We start from the raw sequence: 16,084 nt of genomic DNA, 5'->3' as shown, positions 1-16,084 counted from the left end.
CAGCTGACTCTAATCCTCTTGTAACTGAATTTCTCATTCCAGTTCCAGAAGCTCCTGACCGACCCACGATCTCCACAGCCTCAGAATCATCCGTCTACGTCACGTGGATACCACGGGCGAACGGTGGCTCCCCCATCACTGCCTTTAAAGTGGAGTATAAACGCCTGGGTCGAAACAGCGACTGGCTAATTGCGGCTGAGAACATTTCTCCTTCCAAGCTGTCGGTGGAAGTTCGTAACTTGGAGCCAGGTATCCAAAATGATCTTTCCTTCACCACGGCTGTTTTTTTGCTGTTGGCTTTGCTTAGATGGCTGCGCTGCTGCTGAGAGAATACTGCAACTCTTTGGGTGTTTCGTTTTTAACTTCTGCTTGGATGATCCTGTTTCTGGTCGGTTGGGTTTGGTTTTATTTGTGCGTGTGAAATAGGAGCTCGTTACATGAATTCAAGTTGATTTCTGGTTTTCCAAGTGTGTGTGGGGGGAAAAACACCATAATTTAATACTTGTTCACATGGAGAGGAGGGTTGTGTATTATTGCTATTTTTAACTTAATTGTCCTTCTAGTAAGCACTCAAAACACAAAAAGAGAAAAATGCATTCATGGAAAAACATCTGTCCTGATTTCTCCCCGAGTTCAGCCCCGAAAGCTTGGGGAAAGAGGGGGAGAGTAGGGGGAACAGATGAGGACAGGTGTCCTTTGAGGCATCTTCTCGGCGCTCACCAGTTTGCGGTTGAGGGACTTCCTGAGCTGATGGGGGCGTCTCCATCTCTGCGTGTAATAACCTGCGGATTTTTCTGGAGTGAGTTTCCCTCGTCGCTTTCAGACGCTGTTTGTATTTCTGACGTCCACGTGAGTCGTGGCAATGAGTCCTGCAGTTTTTCTAACTGGATGTTGTGCAGAAATCTGTTTGGTCTCTCCTTGAATCCTGTTTCTAGTGCTTGTTTTGCTACAAAGTCGTCTTTCTCTCCCCCCCCCCCCCCCTTTTTTTTTTTTTCCTTTAAAGGAGAAATGTATAGGTTCCGTGTGATTGCCGTGAACAATTACGGGGAGAGCCCACGCAGTGCAGCCTCTCGCCCGTACCAAGTAGCCGGATTTACCAACCGGTTTTCCAACCGCCCTATCGCAGGACCTCACATTGCTTATACCGAAGCCATCAGCGACACTCAGATCATGCTAAAATGGACGGTAGGTATAACTGTCTCCTGTTCTCACAGCTGCGGACCAATTTTTACAGCTTTGGCTCTTAAAAGTCAAGGCTTAAAAGCCCATTGCAGAGCAGCGAGTGGTGGTTTTGCCCCCCCCAACCCCCCCGAGACTCAGAGAGGATCTCGTTCCTACCGGCGGCTTAAGATACATCGCGCTTGTATGGTAGAACTGGGGAGCTGCTGGGGCCGTGTGCCTCTCGAGCCCTTTTCCCCCCCGTTTCCCACCCCTTTTTCCTCCTCCTCGCCAGCCCTGTCGGTTGTTCGCCGCCTCCTGCGCTGTCTCCCAGCCTTCCTCCGCCTCGCTCTCCCCTTCCAGCTCTCCCTGGGGGTGCCAACGCAGCGCCTCCTCGGCTTACGCCAGATGTGAGCCCCACTGGCAGCTCCGGTGAAAGGCTGCAGCCGCCTTAGTCCACCTGCTTTGGCACGGACGTATCGAGAGGCACCAGCGGGCTTAACTCTGTCCAAACCCCTCTCGGTGCCGTGAGTCGCGAGCGAGTTGGCTCCGTTTCCTGCGGTTCCTGCTGCTTTTGTCAATCCAGGCTGCGATGGCTGGAAGCGGGCGCTGCGTTTTAAAACCCGCCGTCTTCCCTCGCGGCCAGTAGGGGTTTCGCGTTAGAGAAACGTTCTCCTTTCCCCCTTGTTACCTCGTCTTTTGTAAACAAGTACTTTTAAAGTCCTTACTGAAACCCACAGAAATTCTTTGCTCTTGTTTTGAAATCTAACCCCCCTGGTGGACTTTGGAGGATTTAACGTGCAGAGTTCCCGGTGTTAGTTTGCTCTGCTAGCTCAGCCTTAAGAGATGTTAAGGATAATAAACTTAAAATAACCTCTGGTTCCTCAGGAGGCCACGTAACTTGCAGTCAAATATTCTCGAGCCGAGTTTTAGAGTGACCTTAACTCTCTTTCTGAAGTAAAAATGGTCTTAACTTTTTTCCATCCATCGCGCGCGTTTTCGGGCCGTTCGTGGTCAAACCCTAATTGACGGTTAAGTGATGTGGGAGGACAGTGTCATCCCCAGCTCAGCCGCTTGTCCCCGCGCCACCCTCCCTTTTTTTCACCCCCCCCGCTGCTGCGAGGAGTTCAGTGGCGGGATGCTCTCCCCGCGGCCCCGTGAGAACCCCCCCGGCGTTGCGCTCCACCTTAGCTGCGTCTACGCGACCCCGGCAACTGATAATCCCCTTTTCTGTCGTAGCTTCCGTGCAAACCTCCCCCCTCCACCTTGCTTGCCTGACCTCCTTAAAAAAAAAAACCCGCGTATTTTTTTTTTTACGGCGATGACGGCCCCAGCGGGACCGGGATGAAATTTTTCTTCTCTAACGCGGTCTTTTCGAATCCTCTTGTAGTATATCACGTCAAGCAACAACAACACGCCCATCCAAGGATTTTATATCTATTATCGGCCTACGGACAGCGACAACGATAGCGACTACAAGAGGGATATCGTAGAAGGTACAGCGCGGTATACGCGTGCTTAATAACGCTGCTCGATGGGGAAGAACATCACGTAGCCGCGTTGGCTGTGTTTATACGAAATCTAAACCGCTTTTCCCAAACGAGGTCTTTACAATCTATGTCGCGGAAGTAGCTAGCTCAACTACCCAACGTCAAATTCTGCCCACGCGTGAACGTGCTTCTTCCTCCTGAAGCCTCTCCTGCGTGGAAACTTGAGAACTAAACACCGGGTTTAAGTTTGGCGCGTTACGCTGCCGCAAATCCTTAACGTAGGTCTCTCTAAACTGGTTTAGCTTAAAGTAGTCGAGGAAGGAGAAAGCCGCGTAAACGAGATTTTAACCCAGGGGCAGCGCTTCCTCGTTACAGACTCTGCCAATATCTACCTGGCTTTTAAGCTGCTTTAGCCCAGCACGGATTTTTCGAAGCCAGGCGGCACCTTGTGTGTAATTAGCCTTCTCTCCTCTTACCTTGCTTAATTGCTTATCCCGCTAGAAGGAAGTTACTTTTAGCCTCAAGTGCTGCCGTACGCTGCAGACGCAGGTATGTTTGTGCTTCGTTCTGCCTTTTAATCAGGTTCTGGTTTTTGGGTTTGGTGTTTTTTTTGTTGGTTTTTTTTTTTTTTTTTTTTCCCCTGTGCGTATTAGATCATCGTTTTCCTGGAAGAAGTTATTAGATAATGTCTATATTAGTCCAGAAGTGGAAAACCCTTTTAAAAAATATTTTACTTAATGTCCTTATTGCTTGGGCTGAATAAACGTAGTGATCTCATTCCGTCCCGATGACGTGAATTATTTTTTTTTTTTTTTTTTTTCCCCCCTCATTTATTTCAGTCGCAAGAGGAACGGGCCTTTATTTTGAAAATTTTCCCCTGCTAGACAATACTCCGCACAGTACTTTGATGCGTGGCATCAGCTTTTGCGCGCTGCAAAGCCGTTACGGATCCAGAGCTGCGTTGCTTTAAAGAAGCTTATGCAGTCCGTGCCTTCATCCCCAAATGTATTTTAGCCTGTGCTGGATGAAACTTGTGTGTTTATAAATCTTATATGCTAAGCAGTTAGATGTTTAAGCGGGCTCTGCTGTGCTGTGAAATTAGCTTGTTTCTGATTTTTTTTTTCTTCTTTTTTTTTTTTTCCGAGAGAGAGTGTGTGTGTGTGTATTGAACTCTTTGTGGCACTCTGAAACCATTAGCAGCTGCTCTGCTCTGCCAAAGTTTGCAACACAAACCTCATTGGGTGGAAATATTTAAACTTAAAACTTTTTTCTTGACTGCGCTCCCCTAAATTTTTTTTTTTTTTGGGGGGGGGGGGGAAGAAAGAGAGAGCTACTTTCAATGAAAGCATGATTGGAAGCATTGGATGTGAAATATGTAGAGGAACATGTGACTCGAGGTATTTTTGCCGTAAATCACTTGTTCTTCACGTTGGGTTCCCCCCCCCCTTCCCCCCCCCCCCCCCCCCGTTACCTTTGAATTAATCTGTCTGTTTTTTGACAGGGAATTTTATCTTGAAATGACTGCATGAGTTGTGGAAAGAGTGGTGGGATGCCTGTATTAGCCAAGGACTTGCCGTAGGCTTTCCTTACCCTTTCCTGTTAAGTCTTGTCTTTCGAGACATTCAAAACTCCGCAGAAAACTTCCCCCCCCCCCCCCCCCCCCCCCCCCCCTTATAAATGCTGCTACAGGCAAAATCAGATTTTATTTCAAGAGAAAAAAAAAAAAAAAAAACCAAGCGAAAAGCTTGACTCGGGTGGCTCCTCGGTATTTTTCAGCAGCTTTAAGCAAAAGCAAAGCCAAATCTGCACTGATGGGCTGAATTTCTCTCTTTCGAGGGTCCGGGAGATTGAATTTTAAATGTAAATGCAGTCTGATGTCAGTTGTTTAAATGTTTTTCCTCGCTAATGGTGCACGGAGAGGACAGTTAAAGTGCCTGTACTGATTCCAGTTCCACTAATGGTTTGAAGCGGAAACCTAAAACCTGGTGTAGTAATTACCGAAAGGAATGCTTGGGGGCGGGGGCGACGGGAAAACCGAGTTATGAATCTTGGGGGGAAAAAAACGTGCGATTTAGGGCAAGGCCGGTTCCAGCTTCAGCCCAGGGCTTGTCCGCCCTCGCCCATGGGCGTGCGAGGGATGGAACTGGGACCGTGCTGTGCTTCCCCTCCCGAAACCGAGATGGGGTCCTCCTGGAGACCCCAATATCCGCACCCGGGTTTGTGTCCTGGAGGGGGTTGGAGGGGGGAGATTCGAACGCAGTCCCCACCAGCCGAATTGGCTTTTTTTTTTTTATTTTATTTTTTATTAATGCTTAAATCAGTAGGTGGTATGACAGCTTCTTAGAAACAGTGGAAACAGTTCAAGGTGGTATTTTCCAAGAGGGATTAAAGAGTACTCAAACAGTTAATTAAACTCCCTTAAAAGAAAAAAAAAAAAAAAAAAAAAAGAAAAAAAGAAAAGGGTCGCTGTTTATTAAAATTTGTCACAAGCCCGTGAAAGTAAAAACTGAGAGTGATTTATATTGAAGCGCTCAGTACTTCAGGAGGGTGTCTAAATGAAACGCTGGCCGGGAGCCAGAGATGCCTAAAACCGTCCTAGTAGAGGAGATTGCAGCGCGAGCAACAGCCTCGCTGGCTAATTTGGTTTCCCGGTACGCTTAATAAACCGCACGTTCGATGATTATTTGCGGTTTCGGCGGAGCTGAGCAGCCCAGATGTATCCTTCCCGCGAAAAGGGGCGGCTCCGGTTGGTACCTCCCGTCTTTAAGGATCCTGCGGGACGGCAAAGCGGGAGAGGGTCTTATCACGGGGGAGTTTTTCCCCTGTCCCACGTTTAACCTGTTTTCTGTGCCGGTTTTTCCTTGTTATTTGCCCCGAGTGTTGTAAATAGCTAGCATGAGCCGTCCTAAACCCAATTTTTCATCCGTTACGTATTTGAGACACCCAGAAATTTTGATTTTTAAGTTAACAGATGCTGGAAGCTTGGATGTCTGGTTTTTGTAGTTCAATGACTTCTGGGGTTTGTAGAGAAAGATATTTAAAAAAAAATTAAAAAAAAAAAAATTAAAAAATTGAAAATAGCGAAACCCTTCCACACTTTTATTCAGCAAAAGGTTCCTCTAAGAATCTATTTCCCAAGACAACGCACGTCTTAACGATTTCACATAAGCCTGAAAGATTTTTGTGCTGTAAACCCCCTGTATTTTATAGAGACGCTGCGATGTACTCATACCTAATTCTGGCTCGTGCGAGTAAACGAAATGCAGTTGATTGATTATTTTTATTTCTTTTTTTTTCTCTCTCCCCCCATAGGTACGAAGCAATGGCACTTGATAAATCACCTGCAGCCGGAAACGTCGTACGACATTAAAATGCAGTGCTATAACGAAGGTGGTGAAAGCGAGTACAGCAACGTGATGATCTGCGAAACCAAAGGTGAGCGCCGCCGTCGCCCGCCTGCGGGACCGCGTGAAGGTGGCGGTTTTGTGGCGTGAAAGAGCCTCTGCGTCGAATTTGGGGGTGTTTTTTGGTTGTGGGTGTGTGTTTTTGTGTTTTTTTTTTTGTTTTTTTTTTTTTTTCGGCGCCACGAAGACAGTAATTTTCTGGAATGTTTTGGAGGATTGTTTTGTCTTCCGAAGCTGGGATTGTTTTGAACATATGGAAACTGATACGTTGCGCTCCCTAGAAAGGCTCTTAGCAAAACTCTGCGGGTTTGCCCAGCCTAAGAGATAGTATTGTTGTTCTGGGCTGGTGTTTTTTGGTGGTTTTTTTTTTTTTTTTTTCTTTTTTTTCTTCTGCGGTGCTGATAGCCTCTCCTTAGGAGAACAACCACGCTCTCGAAGATGACAGAATTGATTTGTACGTCTGTTTTCTGTCTTCGGGGCTCTGTGACACGTTGTGTAAGTGCAGACCACAGCCATTGATGGTTACGTTGGCTGCCTCCATCCCTAATCCTGCGTGCCTCTGGCACAAAGTTTGTACTGTTCTCTGGAAGTGTCAGATATGGCAGTCACATTTATTTTGCGAAGAATTCCTGTCTCCTTTAATCTCTAAACCCAAGTAAGGCTGTAAAGGGAAAATGCAGACGGTAAACTTCAAATGCAGTGCTATGAAAAAATGTTGTTTTTTTTTTTTTAAAAAGAAAAAAAAAAAAAGGGAGAAAAGCCCTGTAGGAGCAGAAGCATCAACGTTTAGCGAAGTTAGGAGCGAAGCCTTTGAAAGAAGGGCTGGGAGCTGCAGGGTTTTGGGCCACACGCGCGGTTGGTCTTCCTCCTGTGAGGAATGGAACTTTCCTCCCTAATTTTAAACTTGGCAAGATGTAATTTGTCGTTCGTACCGGCTCTTCCTTAAAATGCGTCTCCTCCAGGCTTATGGGGGCGATCCAGCTTATCCAACTCGCCTGCACGGAGGTGCTTGTGTCTCTCCGACCACCTTCGCCCCCGAAGCCGGGCTCCTCTTGCCGGTTCTTGGCGTCAAACGAAAATGAATCCGAACTGCAAACGAGTTGTACGTTTGATTCCTGGGTTAGCCTAGCATCTCGTTTTCGGGGATTTTTCTGTTCAGCTCTTAGTATCTTAAATAGTATGGTTTTGAAAGCGGGGTTAGCAGGGTTCACGTCAGATAAAAAGCAGGTCATCTGGCAGCGGTTAGGCGATAGAAATGCATGTTGTGGTTTCTCCTGACCTCAGAAGTGGAAAGATTTGCGCTCTTTCGAGTTGGGGGTTAGTGCAGTTCTAGCCACGCGTATGTCGAGTTGCTCGTTAAAGTTTCGAGTGACCTCAATGAGAGGCTTAGCAAGCTGGATAATAACCGTTTTCCAAGGCAAATAGTTATTACCCAATAGTAGTTGGCCTTCTCGTTATGGGTTTTAATATTGACTTGGGAGCTTTCCCTTTGAGGCATTAGGATTCGAGCTCGGCAGTCGTTATTATTATTTTCACTTCGTTATGAAAAAAACACAATTATAAAACGCATTTAGCGAACGTACCCATACTTGTCTCTTCTTTCGCCCAGTGAAACGCACGCCGGGAGCATCCGAATATCCAGTGAAGGACCTGAGCACGCCACCGAATCCCCCCGACCGGGTTGGGGGAAGCGGAGCTGGTCCTTCCAACGGCCCCGTGCGCAGCAGTGACATGCTCTACTTGATCGTGGGCTGCGTCCTTGGCGTGATGGTCCTTATTCTCATCGTTTTCATCGCCATGTGCCTGTGGAAGAACCGCCAGCAAAACGCCATGCAGAGTGAGTGATTTCTGGTTTCCTGGCACGATGAGAATATTCTCGGAGTAGAATTAGTAACGTTCTTATTACGTTTTATGAAGGGGAAGCGGTTTCCTGCTATAAGCCAACTGGCATTTATTTAGACTCGTCCATCCTAGGTGTGCCTTAGGTGAGGATTTGAGTGGTTTTTTGTTTTGTTTTCTTTTTTAAGAGCAGCAGCATCTCGGTTTCTTTGCACCGATGCTCGCATTGCCGCAGCTTCACCCGCAGAACGGCGCGTGAAACGCCTGGGCAAAGTTTCTTCAGCTTGTGTTTAACTTTAAGCACCTGCATAGGTGTCTGCCGCTGGCAGAACTTGCGTGTAATCGTAAGTACTTGTTAAAACGGGGAGGCTTAAACCCCGGATCTCTCCCGTATATCTGGAAAGAAAAAGAACTCGCAGCACTCGGAGAAGTCCCCTGTTACCTCTCAGTCCCTCCGCAGTACAATGGCGCTCAATGTCCGAGTCTTTTAGAGAGGTGTTAATGAGGAAAACCCGTCCGTTTGCTATTAGGAGCCTTGAGCAGACGTGCTGGCGCTTAAGCGTGCTCTGCAAGGCGCTCTGTACCCGCCAAACGATGCCGCGCTGGCAGAATCCCCTCGCTCGCTTTTTCTGGTCGTAACGCCGAAATCGGCCTTGCTCTTTGCGCAGCCCGTGGTTGTTTTTGAAACGTCCTTGCTCTCTGACAAAGGGAAATGAAACGAAACTTCTTGTGAGATAAGATAACGTCTTCAGCTGCGGCCCGGAGAGTTTTTCTGGAAGCAGTTTGCAGCAGACGGCAAAGGGCCTATGGATTATACGAATGGCCTGGTTTTAGGACGCTCTTCGTAGTGGCTGACGTCAGCTGAGTCTTTTCGGACCTGCGTTCCCGGTCTGTTCTCCGGGAGGGGTCTGTTTTGCATTTCTACGTTTGTGTGCTAAGCACTTAGTTATTACAGTTAATTTACAAAAGCTGTAGAAAGAGAAAAGAAGTTTATTTTGTTTCTTAGAGGCGTTGGTTTAACCTCTCATTTGGCAATAAATAACGCTTTCGGTGATAACGTCTCTTGCAGAGTACGACCCTCCCGGCTACCTCTACCGAGGGGCGGATATCGGCGGGCAAATGATCGAGTACGCGACCTTGCCCGGCACCAGCCGAGTCAACGGCAGCCTCCACGGAAACTTCATAAGCAACGGCGGCCCGAGCAACGGCTGTCCGCACGTCCATCACAAAGTTGCTAACGGCGTTAACGGGATGGTGAAGGGAGGAGCCGGGCTGTACCCGGGGCACGGCGACTCCTTGCCCAGGACGCGCGTGGACTACGAACATCCCCACCGTCTTGTGAACGTAAGCTCTTCCAGCGGGCGGAAGGCTCAGCCTAGACCTTGGGATTTACGCGGAGGTTGGAGAAGCGGACATAATTCGGGGTGGGGGGGAAATACTCAGCCATTGATAACAGCCAGTTCCGCTAAATTACTTATCCCAGAGGAGGCAACTGGGCTGATATTTGCGATACAAACATCGTGGTTTTCATTTGAGGATATCGGATGACGGCAAGAATTCCACTCACTCTGGGAAATCTGCCTCTGCCCTCCTCCGAACAGCATGTCAGCTCTGAGAACGCCTCGGTCCTGGGCTGAGATACTTTACTTGTGCATATGGTATTTCTCAATCTTCAAGTTAAATAGATTTAATTATAGCTGCTTATTCTGCAGCTTTATGGATCGCCCGTGGTTTTTTTTTTTGGTTTTTTTTTTTTTTTTTTTTCCCCCCCACCTGTTTCGGATCTGTAACTCTAAGCAATGCTATTAATTATGGCAAAGCACGAATGTAGCAGGAGGTTCCATAAAATAAAATGCCCCATACGTCTTGAAATGCAGCAACGTAATAACGCTGCGTTTTGGGTGGGGTTTTTTTGGTGTTTTTTTGTTTTGTTTTGTTTTTTTCCCCCTCAGTCCCTTGTTTGTGACTGTTGAGACAGGCTCTTTTTTTTTTTTTTTTTGGTTTGTTTGTTTTGAAATCGAAAATAAAATTAAAAACTAATTTAAGTCTGTGATCCAGCCTTTGCATGCTGTGGAAAAATACTTCATTTGCTGAAATGCGTCCCGTTTCCAAGAGAGAATAATGATTTCATTATTGTCTATGGAAACAGATGGCTTGCATTCAGACTTACTAAACTTACTCAAAACTGTGAACATTGCCCAGGAAAACTGAAAGAAAAAGTTCAAAAGTCTGAATAACCCATGCTGTTTCTGGAGGGGGAGGGGGGGGGGGGGAAATGGGGCTATTGTTTGTGTTGGTAATTGAACACAAGCGCTTCGTTTTATTGAACAACAAATTAGCGCTTGCACAGTAGTCGCCACTTCGGTTAAACTCCAGCTTTGAGTCCAGACCAGTTGGGTTTTCACCCGATTCTGTCTTTGCTCCGCTGGTGTAGCGAGAAATGCCGCTTTTTTGGACGCTTTCAAGAGCAATCGAGGCCCAAACTGTGTTTGGTTTTGGGGTTTTTTTATTTTTTTTTTTTTTTTTTTGGACCTGTCCAGCCTCCCGGTGGGTGAAACTTTCCAAAAGTCTCCGACTGTACGAGCCCTCGGGAAGGGGAAGATATCTGCGGTGCTCAAAAGCTCACCCGGGAGAAAGCTCGGGGGCTGGCGTTGGTGTTTTATCCCTCTTGATTATTTTTTTTTTTTTTTTTTTGGGGGGGGGGGGGGATGGATTTTGCACGGAGCACGTGCTGACGTGGGTCTCGGCGCTCGCAGCTGGAGGTGGGACGTGCAGTGCCGCCATCTCGGTTGCGACTGGCTTGAGTTTTGCCTTTTTTTTTTATTTTTTTTTTTATTTTTTTTTATTTTTCCTGCCCCCCCCCTCCCCTCCGTGTTGCAGAAAGTTTGAGTTCACGCGATCCCTTTCCCACGTAGAAGGAGCGGGACTGGCACGCGGGTGAGGCAGCGCAGAGGAACCGGGAGGTTCTCATCCTCGTTAGGACTCTCTTTATTGTTTCGTTGATTGGCGTAAATGAGGAAGGGAGAAACTGGCCGGGATGGCAATCAAGCCTAATTAGGGAGCGCTGAGGAAATGCCTATAGCAGCCTCAAAAACTTAAGGATCAGCCCTGGTTTTGCGGAAATAGGGATTGTTAGAAGTTACCCACCCTTTGAAATGGCAAAAATGGGGTGAGCTTTCCCAAACTGGTTCCCCTCCTGAAAGGCAGCCCGGTAGCCCGGCTCCGCGGCGCCCTTTTCCAGCGGCTGCCGCGTCGGTGTCCGCTTAGTCTTTAACAATGAGGTATGTGTTAATCTGGGCATTTTTACTTGCTTGTAACGGCCCCCGCAGCCAAAACTAACAGCACAAAATCCCTCTCGCCCAGAGTCGTTGCTGGCTAAGGAATTGCCCCATCTGTAAAAATATTCAATGTTTCAGAAATCAGCGTAGCGAAGTAAACCGATCTAATCGGAGTAATTACAGGAAAGTGGGATGGGTTTGTGTTGTGACATCAGCCCCGCAAATCTAACCCCCTCTCTCCCCCGAACGGGCACAGTCCGCTAACGAACAGCAATTTGCTTTCGCGTCTGTCATCGGTGTTAAAAATAAACGTATTTACGGTGTGTTTAGTAAATTAAGCCTGAGCGTATTGAGCTGAAAAGGGACCAGGGAAATTACCGCACGGGCTCGTCGAAGCTGCGGCTGTTTACTTTTCACTGACGGGCGTGCTGGCGAACCCCCTCCGCTTGGCTTCGTATAATAGGGCAGTGTTGCCGGGCCGCGTTACGGGGCACGCATCTGAAGATTGATGAAGGTGGTTAGAGTTGGAAAACGAAGCGAAAGGGTTTGGGGCGCTGCCTGGCGCTGAACTGCTGGCTTGAGTGCCATCAAAACCCACATAATGGGCAACCGGGGGATCCGGCCTAGGTACTGGGGGATCCGGCCTAGTCCGCATGGGTTTATGGACCAACCTGATCTCCTTCTATGATAAGATTACCAGAATCTTGGAGGAGGGAAAGGCTGTTGCTGTTGTACACCTGGACTTTGGAAAAGCATTCGATACTGTCCCCCATCCAATTCTCGTGGCTTCCCGCGGCCTGGATGAGCATACGATGCGCTGGATCAAGCACGGGCTGACTGGAAGGTCCCAAAGAGTGGTGCTCAATGGATTTAAATCCAGCTGGCGGCCGGTCACAAGTGGTGTGCCTCAGGGCTCAGTGTTGGGACCATTTCTGTTCAACGTCTTTGTTGACGATCTCGATAAGGACAGAGGGTGTATCATCAGCAGGTTTGCAGATGACACCACGTTAAGCAGGAGTGTTGATTCCCAGGAGGATAGGGAAGCTCTACAGAGGGACTCAGATTGGATCATTGGGCCAACGTCAATGGTATGAGTTTCAACAAGGGCAAGTGCCAGGTCCTGCACTTGGGCCACAATAACCCCCTGCGGCGCTACAGGCTTGGGGAGGTGTGGCTGGAAAGCTGCCGGGCAGAAAGAGACCTGGGGGTTCTAATTGACAAGTGGCTGACAAGGTGGCCAAGAAAGCCACCGGCATCCTGGCTGGTCTTAGAAATAGCGTGGCCAGCAGAAGTAGGGAGGTGATTGTGCCCCTGTACTCAGCACTGGTGAGGCCACACCTCGAGTCTTGTGTCCAGTTTGGGGCACCTCAATACAAGAGGTGCTGGAGGGAGTGCAGAGGAGGGCAACGAAGCTGGTGAAGGGCCTCGCAAACAAATCCTACGAAGAGCGGCTGAAGGAGCCGGGACTGTTTAGTTGGAGGAGGAGGAGGCTGAGGGGAGACCTCATCACTCTCTATTGGAAAGGACACTGTAGAGAGGTTGGTGCTGGTCTCTTCTCACAGGTAATTAATGACAGAACAAGAGGGAATGGCTTCAAGCTCCAACAGGGTAGAGTTAGACCGAAAATTAGGAAAGAATTTTTTCACAGCAAGAGCGGTCGGACATTGGAATAGACTGCCCGGGGAGGTGGTTGAGTCACCATCCCTGGAGGTGTTTAAGAGACGTTTAGATGTGGTTTTGGGGGATGTGGTGTAGGGGAGAACTTTGTAGAGTAGGGCAGATGGTTGGGCTCGGTGATCCCAAGGGTCTCTTCCAACATAGACAATTCTCTGATTCTGTGAACTGCCTTCTCCGCTCTGGGTGACCATTTCTCCTATGATCAAATAGCGATTGATTTTATTATTATTATTATTAATAATATTTTACTTATTTTTTTAATCCTTCCCGCTGCAGGGCGGCGGGATGTACACAGCGGCGCCGCAGGCCGACCCCACGGAGTGCATCAGTTGCCGAAATTGTCGGAACAATAACAGGTGATGGAAACCCCCCCCCCCGAAGGCGGTACCTTCCCCCGACGCAAACCCGCCCTGCGCGCGCTGCGTTAAAGCTGGGGCAAACGAAAGCCGAGAGCCTGGGTCCTGGCCGAGGGGGCGGAGGAGCTCCACGTCACCTGGGACTCGAGGAAGGGCGGTTGGCGATTGTCCGTGGGATGGAATAAAACAAGTTATTAAACCCCCAGAGCTCACTCTGCTCCGCGTGTTCCTCTGACGCTGTTTAAGCGGCGAGGCAGGTTGAGCGCTGGAATTTTTTATTTTTAAACCTGATTTCCTGTGGGTTTTTTTTTTTTTTTTTGCAGTTTGGAGATAACAAAATGATTCCATATGGAGTTTGTCAAATAGGATTTCATTGGTCTTCTCCGTTTCGCGTTTCCTGCCGTTCTCTTAAGAACACTAATGAACTAGAGTCACAGCTCTGCTGTCGCAGTGCTATTCTCCGTAAAACATGGGATTTGAGGTTCTTCAGGCCGGTTGTTGGTGTCGGATGCAGTTCTTGCGGGAGAATAAAGGATTCTCGTATAGAATAAGGGAAAACTCTGTCTCTGTAGCTGGGAGTCTGGATTTTTATTAGGTTTTTTTACTTTTGAAATTCTTAAAGAATATCCTTCTGGGCTTCTGACTAAATCTCTAGTTATTTTAATGACTGAAAATAGGCCTGAAAGTCAGGCAGGCTGGACCGCTCTGACGGGTAAATTCTGGGTTTTTTTTTTTATTTTTTTCAATCATACTTTGAATTTTCTGTCTTGTTAAAACCGTTAGCTGCCTTGAGGTGTACATCTGGAGAAGTTGAGTTGAAATTGAAGTGTTGTCGAAGGCAGAAAACCTGTTCAGTTTATTTTTCTGGGTTTACTTTTTTTAAAATATAATAGGGTTTGAATTCTTCCTCCTTCCGTAAGCGTATGCGTGACGGAGACGGGCTAGCGACTCGCAGGTAGAGCTGGGCCCGCTTTGTCCAGACCAGTGTCGCGGCTGGTCCCTGGGGAAAACGAGCTCCCGTTTCGTTAGAAGCCAATTGTCTGCTCTCAAGGCAGGCTGTGGAACAGCAGTCAGCAAGAAGATGCGTGCAACTGGCCCTCGTTTGGAACATGCTGTCTGCGTTACGCCATAATTAAGAGCTCGCTTTCCAGTTTTAAGCCTGTTTAGATTTTTAATTGCACTTTTTTTTGGGGGGGGGGGGGGGGAAGAAAGCAGGGAGAATGGGTTCCATCCTCTGCAACTGTACTGTTCCTCCCAGATGGGTCATCAGCAGGGTCTGAACTTTGAATTTTCACATCCCTGTTCTATATTTGACTGCTTGATGGAGAAACAAGTTGTCCTTTACAGCTGCCTCCCCCCAGAGGGGACCATTAACCTCCGTTTGGCAGGAGAGCTGCGCAGCCGGGACCGCTCCGTTCCCTGCCTGGTGCTGGGGGAATGGGAAGGGGACATGGGAGAGGGGAACGGAGAGGACCAGAAACGTGCTGGAATATTACACCAGGGGCCAGGGAACTTAGGAGGGGGAGGAGGAGGAGGAAGGAGGAGGACCTGGTGGGTTAGCGCGATCAAGTCAAGTAGGTTTTGGCAAGTGGGAATTTGGAGCTGAAGTCTTCGCCCCGTTTTTCTTCCACCTCCTGGCTCCTTTCGGCAGGTGAGGGCTGTCCCCCCCGCCTGGGCTCTTGTTTGCGCAGAGAGGACCCCGTGCCTTCTCCCCCCGCCCCCTCCGCTTATCCCACCTTGCCCGCTAAAACCGGGCGGTTTTCCCCCTGCAAAACACCCGCCCCGTGACGGAGGAAGGTGGGTTCACCTCTGGCAGGGTTGCCCTTGCTCACGCGTCCCACCTGAGCGCTGCTAATTCCCAAATTAGCCTGTTCCCGCCGAACGCCTGGAGGCGTCGCCGCGTTGGGGTTGAATTTAGCAGTGAATTGTGACCACGTGCAAACGAATCCGAAACGGTTTCGCGTTTTTCCCACTGGCTGGGTTCGGCAATAGCCGTCTCGGAGCAGGTTTTGTTATTGCAGCGGTGAAATCCCGCAGTCCTCTGTTTCAATTAGCGCTTTATGCTCTCCTAACGGCTCGTGGAGGCTTGCCAGGGGCCGGAGTCGCTGAAAGGTGGATCCCCGCTTTGCTACTGGGGACAAAGCCGGTAAGACGAGCGTGGTTTAAGCTCGTGACATTAGGATTGAGCGCTGATATATATTTATATATATATATTTTTTTTTTTTTTTTCCCCTCCTCTTCTGGTGCTTTTGCGCTAAAACTCTTTACGCGTTGCAGAGGAATTTATGTTTTTGCAGGTCTCTCTTCTGGGCAAATTCATCGTGTTCTGATGAGAAATCTGAAATACGCCCTTCAAATAAACCCGTACTGGTCTGGTTTTCCCAGCTCTTTAAATCTAAATTAGGCTGGTGCGGGCTTTGAAGTCAGATTATAGTTTGGTAGGCTTTTTAGCGCCGGGAACTCGTAGAAAACGTGCTTTCTGCTGCAGGGATTTGACAGCGCCGTTCACACGCGCGCTGCTCTGGATATACCAATGGCTACTTTCCGTCAAAACGGGATTATTTTAAGCCCAAAAGGCTGAACTGGTGTCTTGAAACATCATTCAAGCCCGTACAGTAATACAAAGCACTACGCCGACCTCTGTATCTTTAAAAAGAAAGCCCCAGAAACATGCAAACCCGAACGTTTTTTTAAATGGTTCCTCTCCGAATAATTTTTAATTTTTTTTTTTTTTTTAAATAATAAGTGAGCGCAGTCAAAACCTCCGCGGAAAGAAATGCAAACTAATAAATGGATCCGTTTGAAGAGCAGCTGTGTTTCATGTGGATTCTTCAGTGGCTTCTGTGGTATTTTGGTACTCGGAATAATTGATTTTTTGGAGG

The 16,084-nt window shown here is 48.2% G+C and overlaps 1 protein-coding gene across 1 annotated transcript in view; it reads left to right on the top strand.

The window, feature by feature from the left end:
* Window positions 1-16,084, top strand: part of LOC309680201 (cell adhesion molecule-related/down-regulated by oncogenes-like) — a 36,741-nt gene that overhangs the window by 17,494 nt on the left and 3,163 nt on the right. Inside the window, exons 11-17 of the mRNA XM_082493744.1 lie at window positions 43-249; window positions 1,004-1,185; window positions 2,549-2,654; window positions 5,961-6,083; window positions 7,662-7,889; window positions 8,961-9,235; window positions 13,123-13,202. Of these exons, the coding sequence (XP_082349870.1) occupies window positions 43-249; window positions 1,004-1,185; window positions 2,549-2,654; window positions 5,961-6,083; window positions 7,662-7,889; window positions 8,961-9,235; window positions 13,123-13,202 (1,201 nt within the window). The remainder of the gene's footprint in view (window positions 1-42; window positions 250-1,003; window positions 1,186-2,548; window positions 2,655-5,960; window positions 6,084-7,661; window positions 7,890-8,960; window positions 9,236-13,122; window positions 13,203-16,084) is intronic.

Source organism: Vanellus vanellus (assembly GCF_965231255.1).
Source record: "Vanellus vanellus genome assembly, chromosome: 21".
Lineage (NCBI taxonomy): Eukaryota > Metazoa > Chordata > Aves > Charadriiformes > Charadriidae > Vanellus > Vanellus vanellus.
This window is presented reverse-complemented; position numbering and strand designations above follow the sequence as displayed.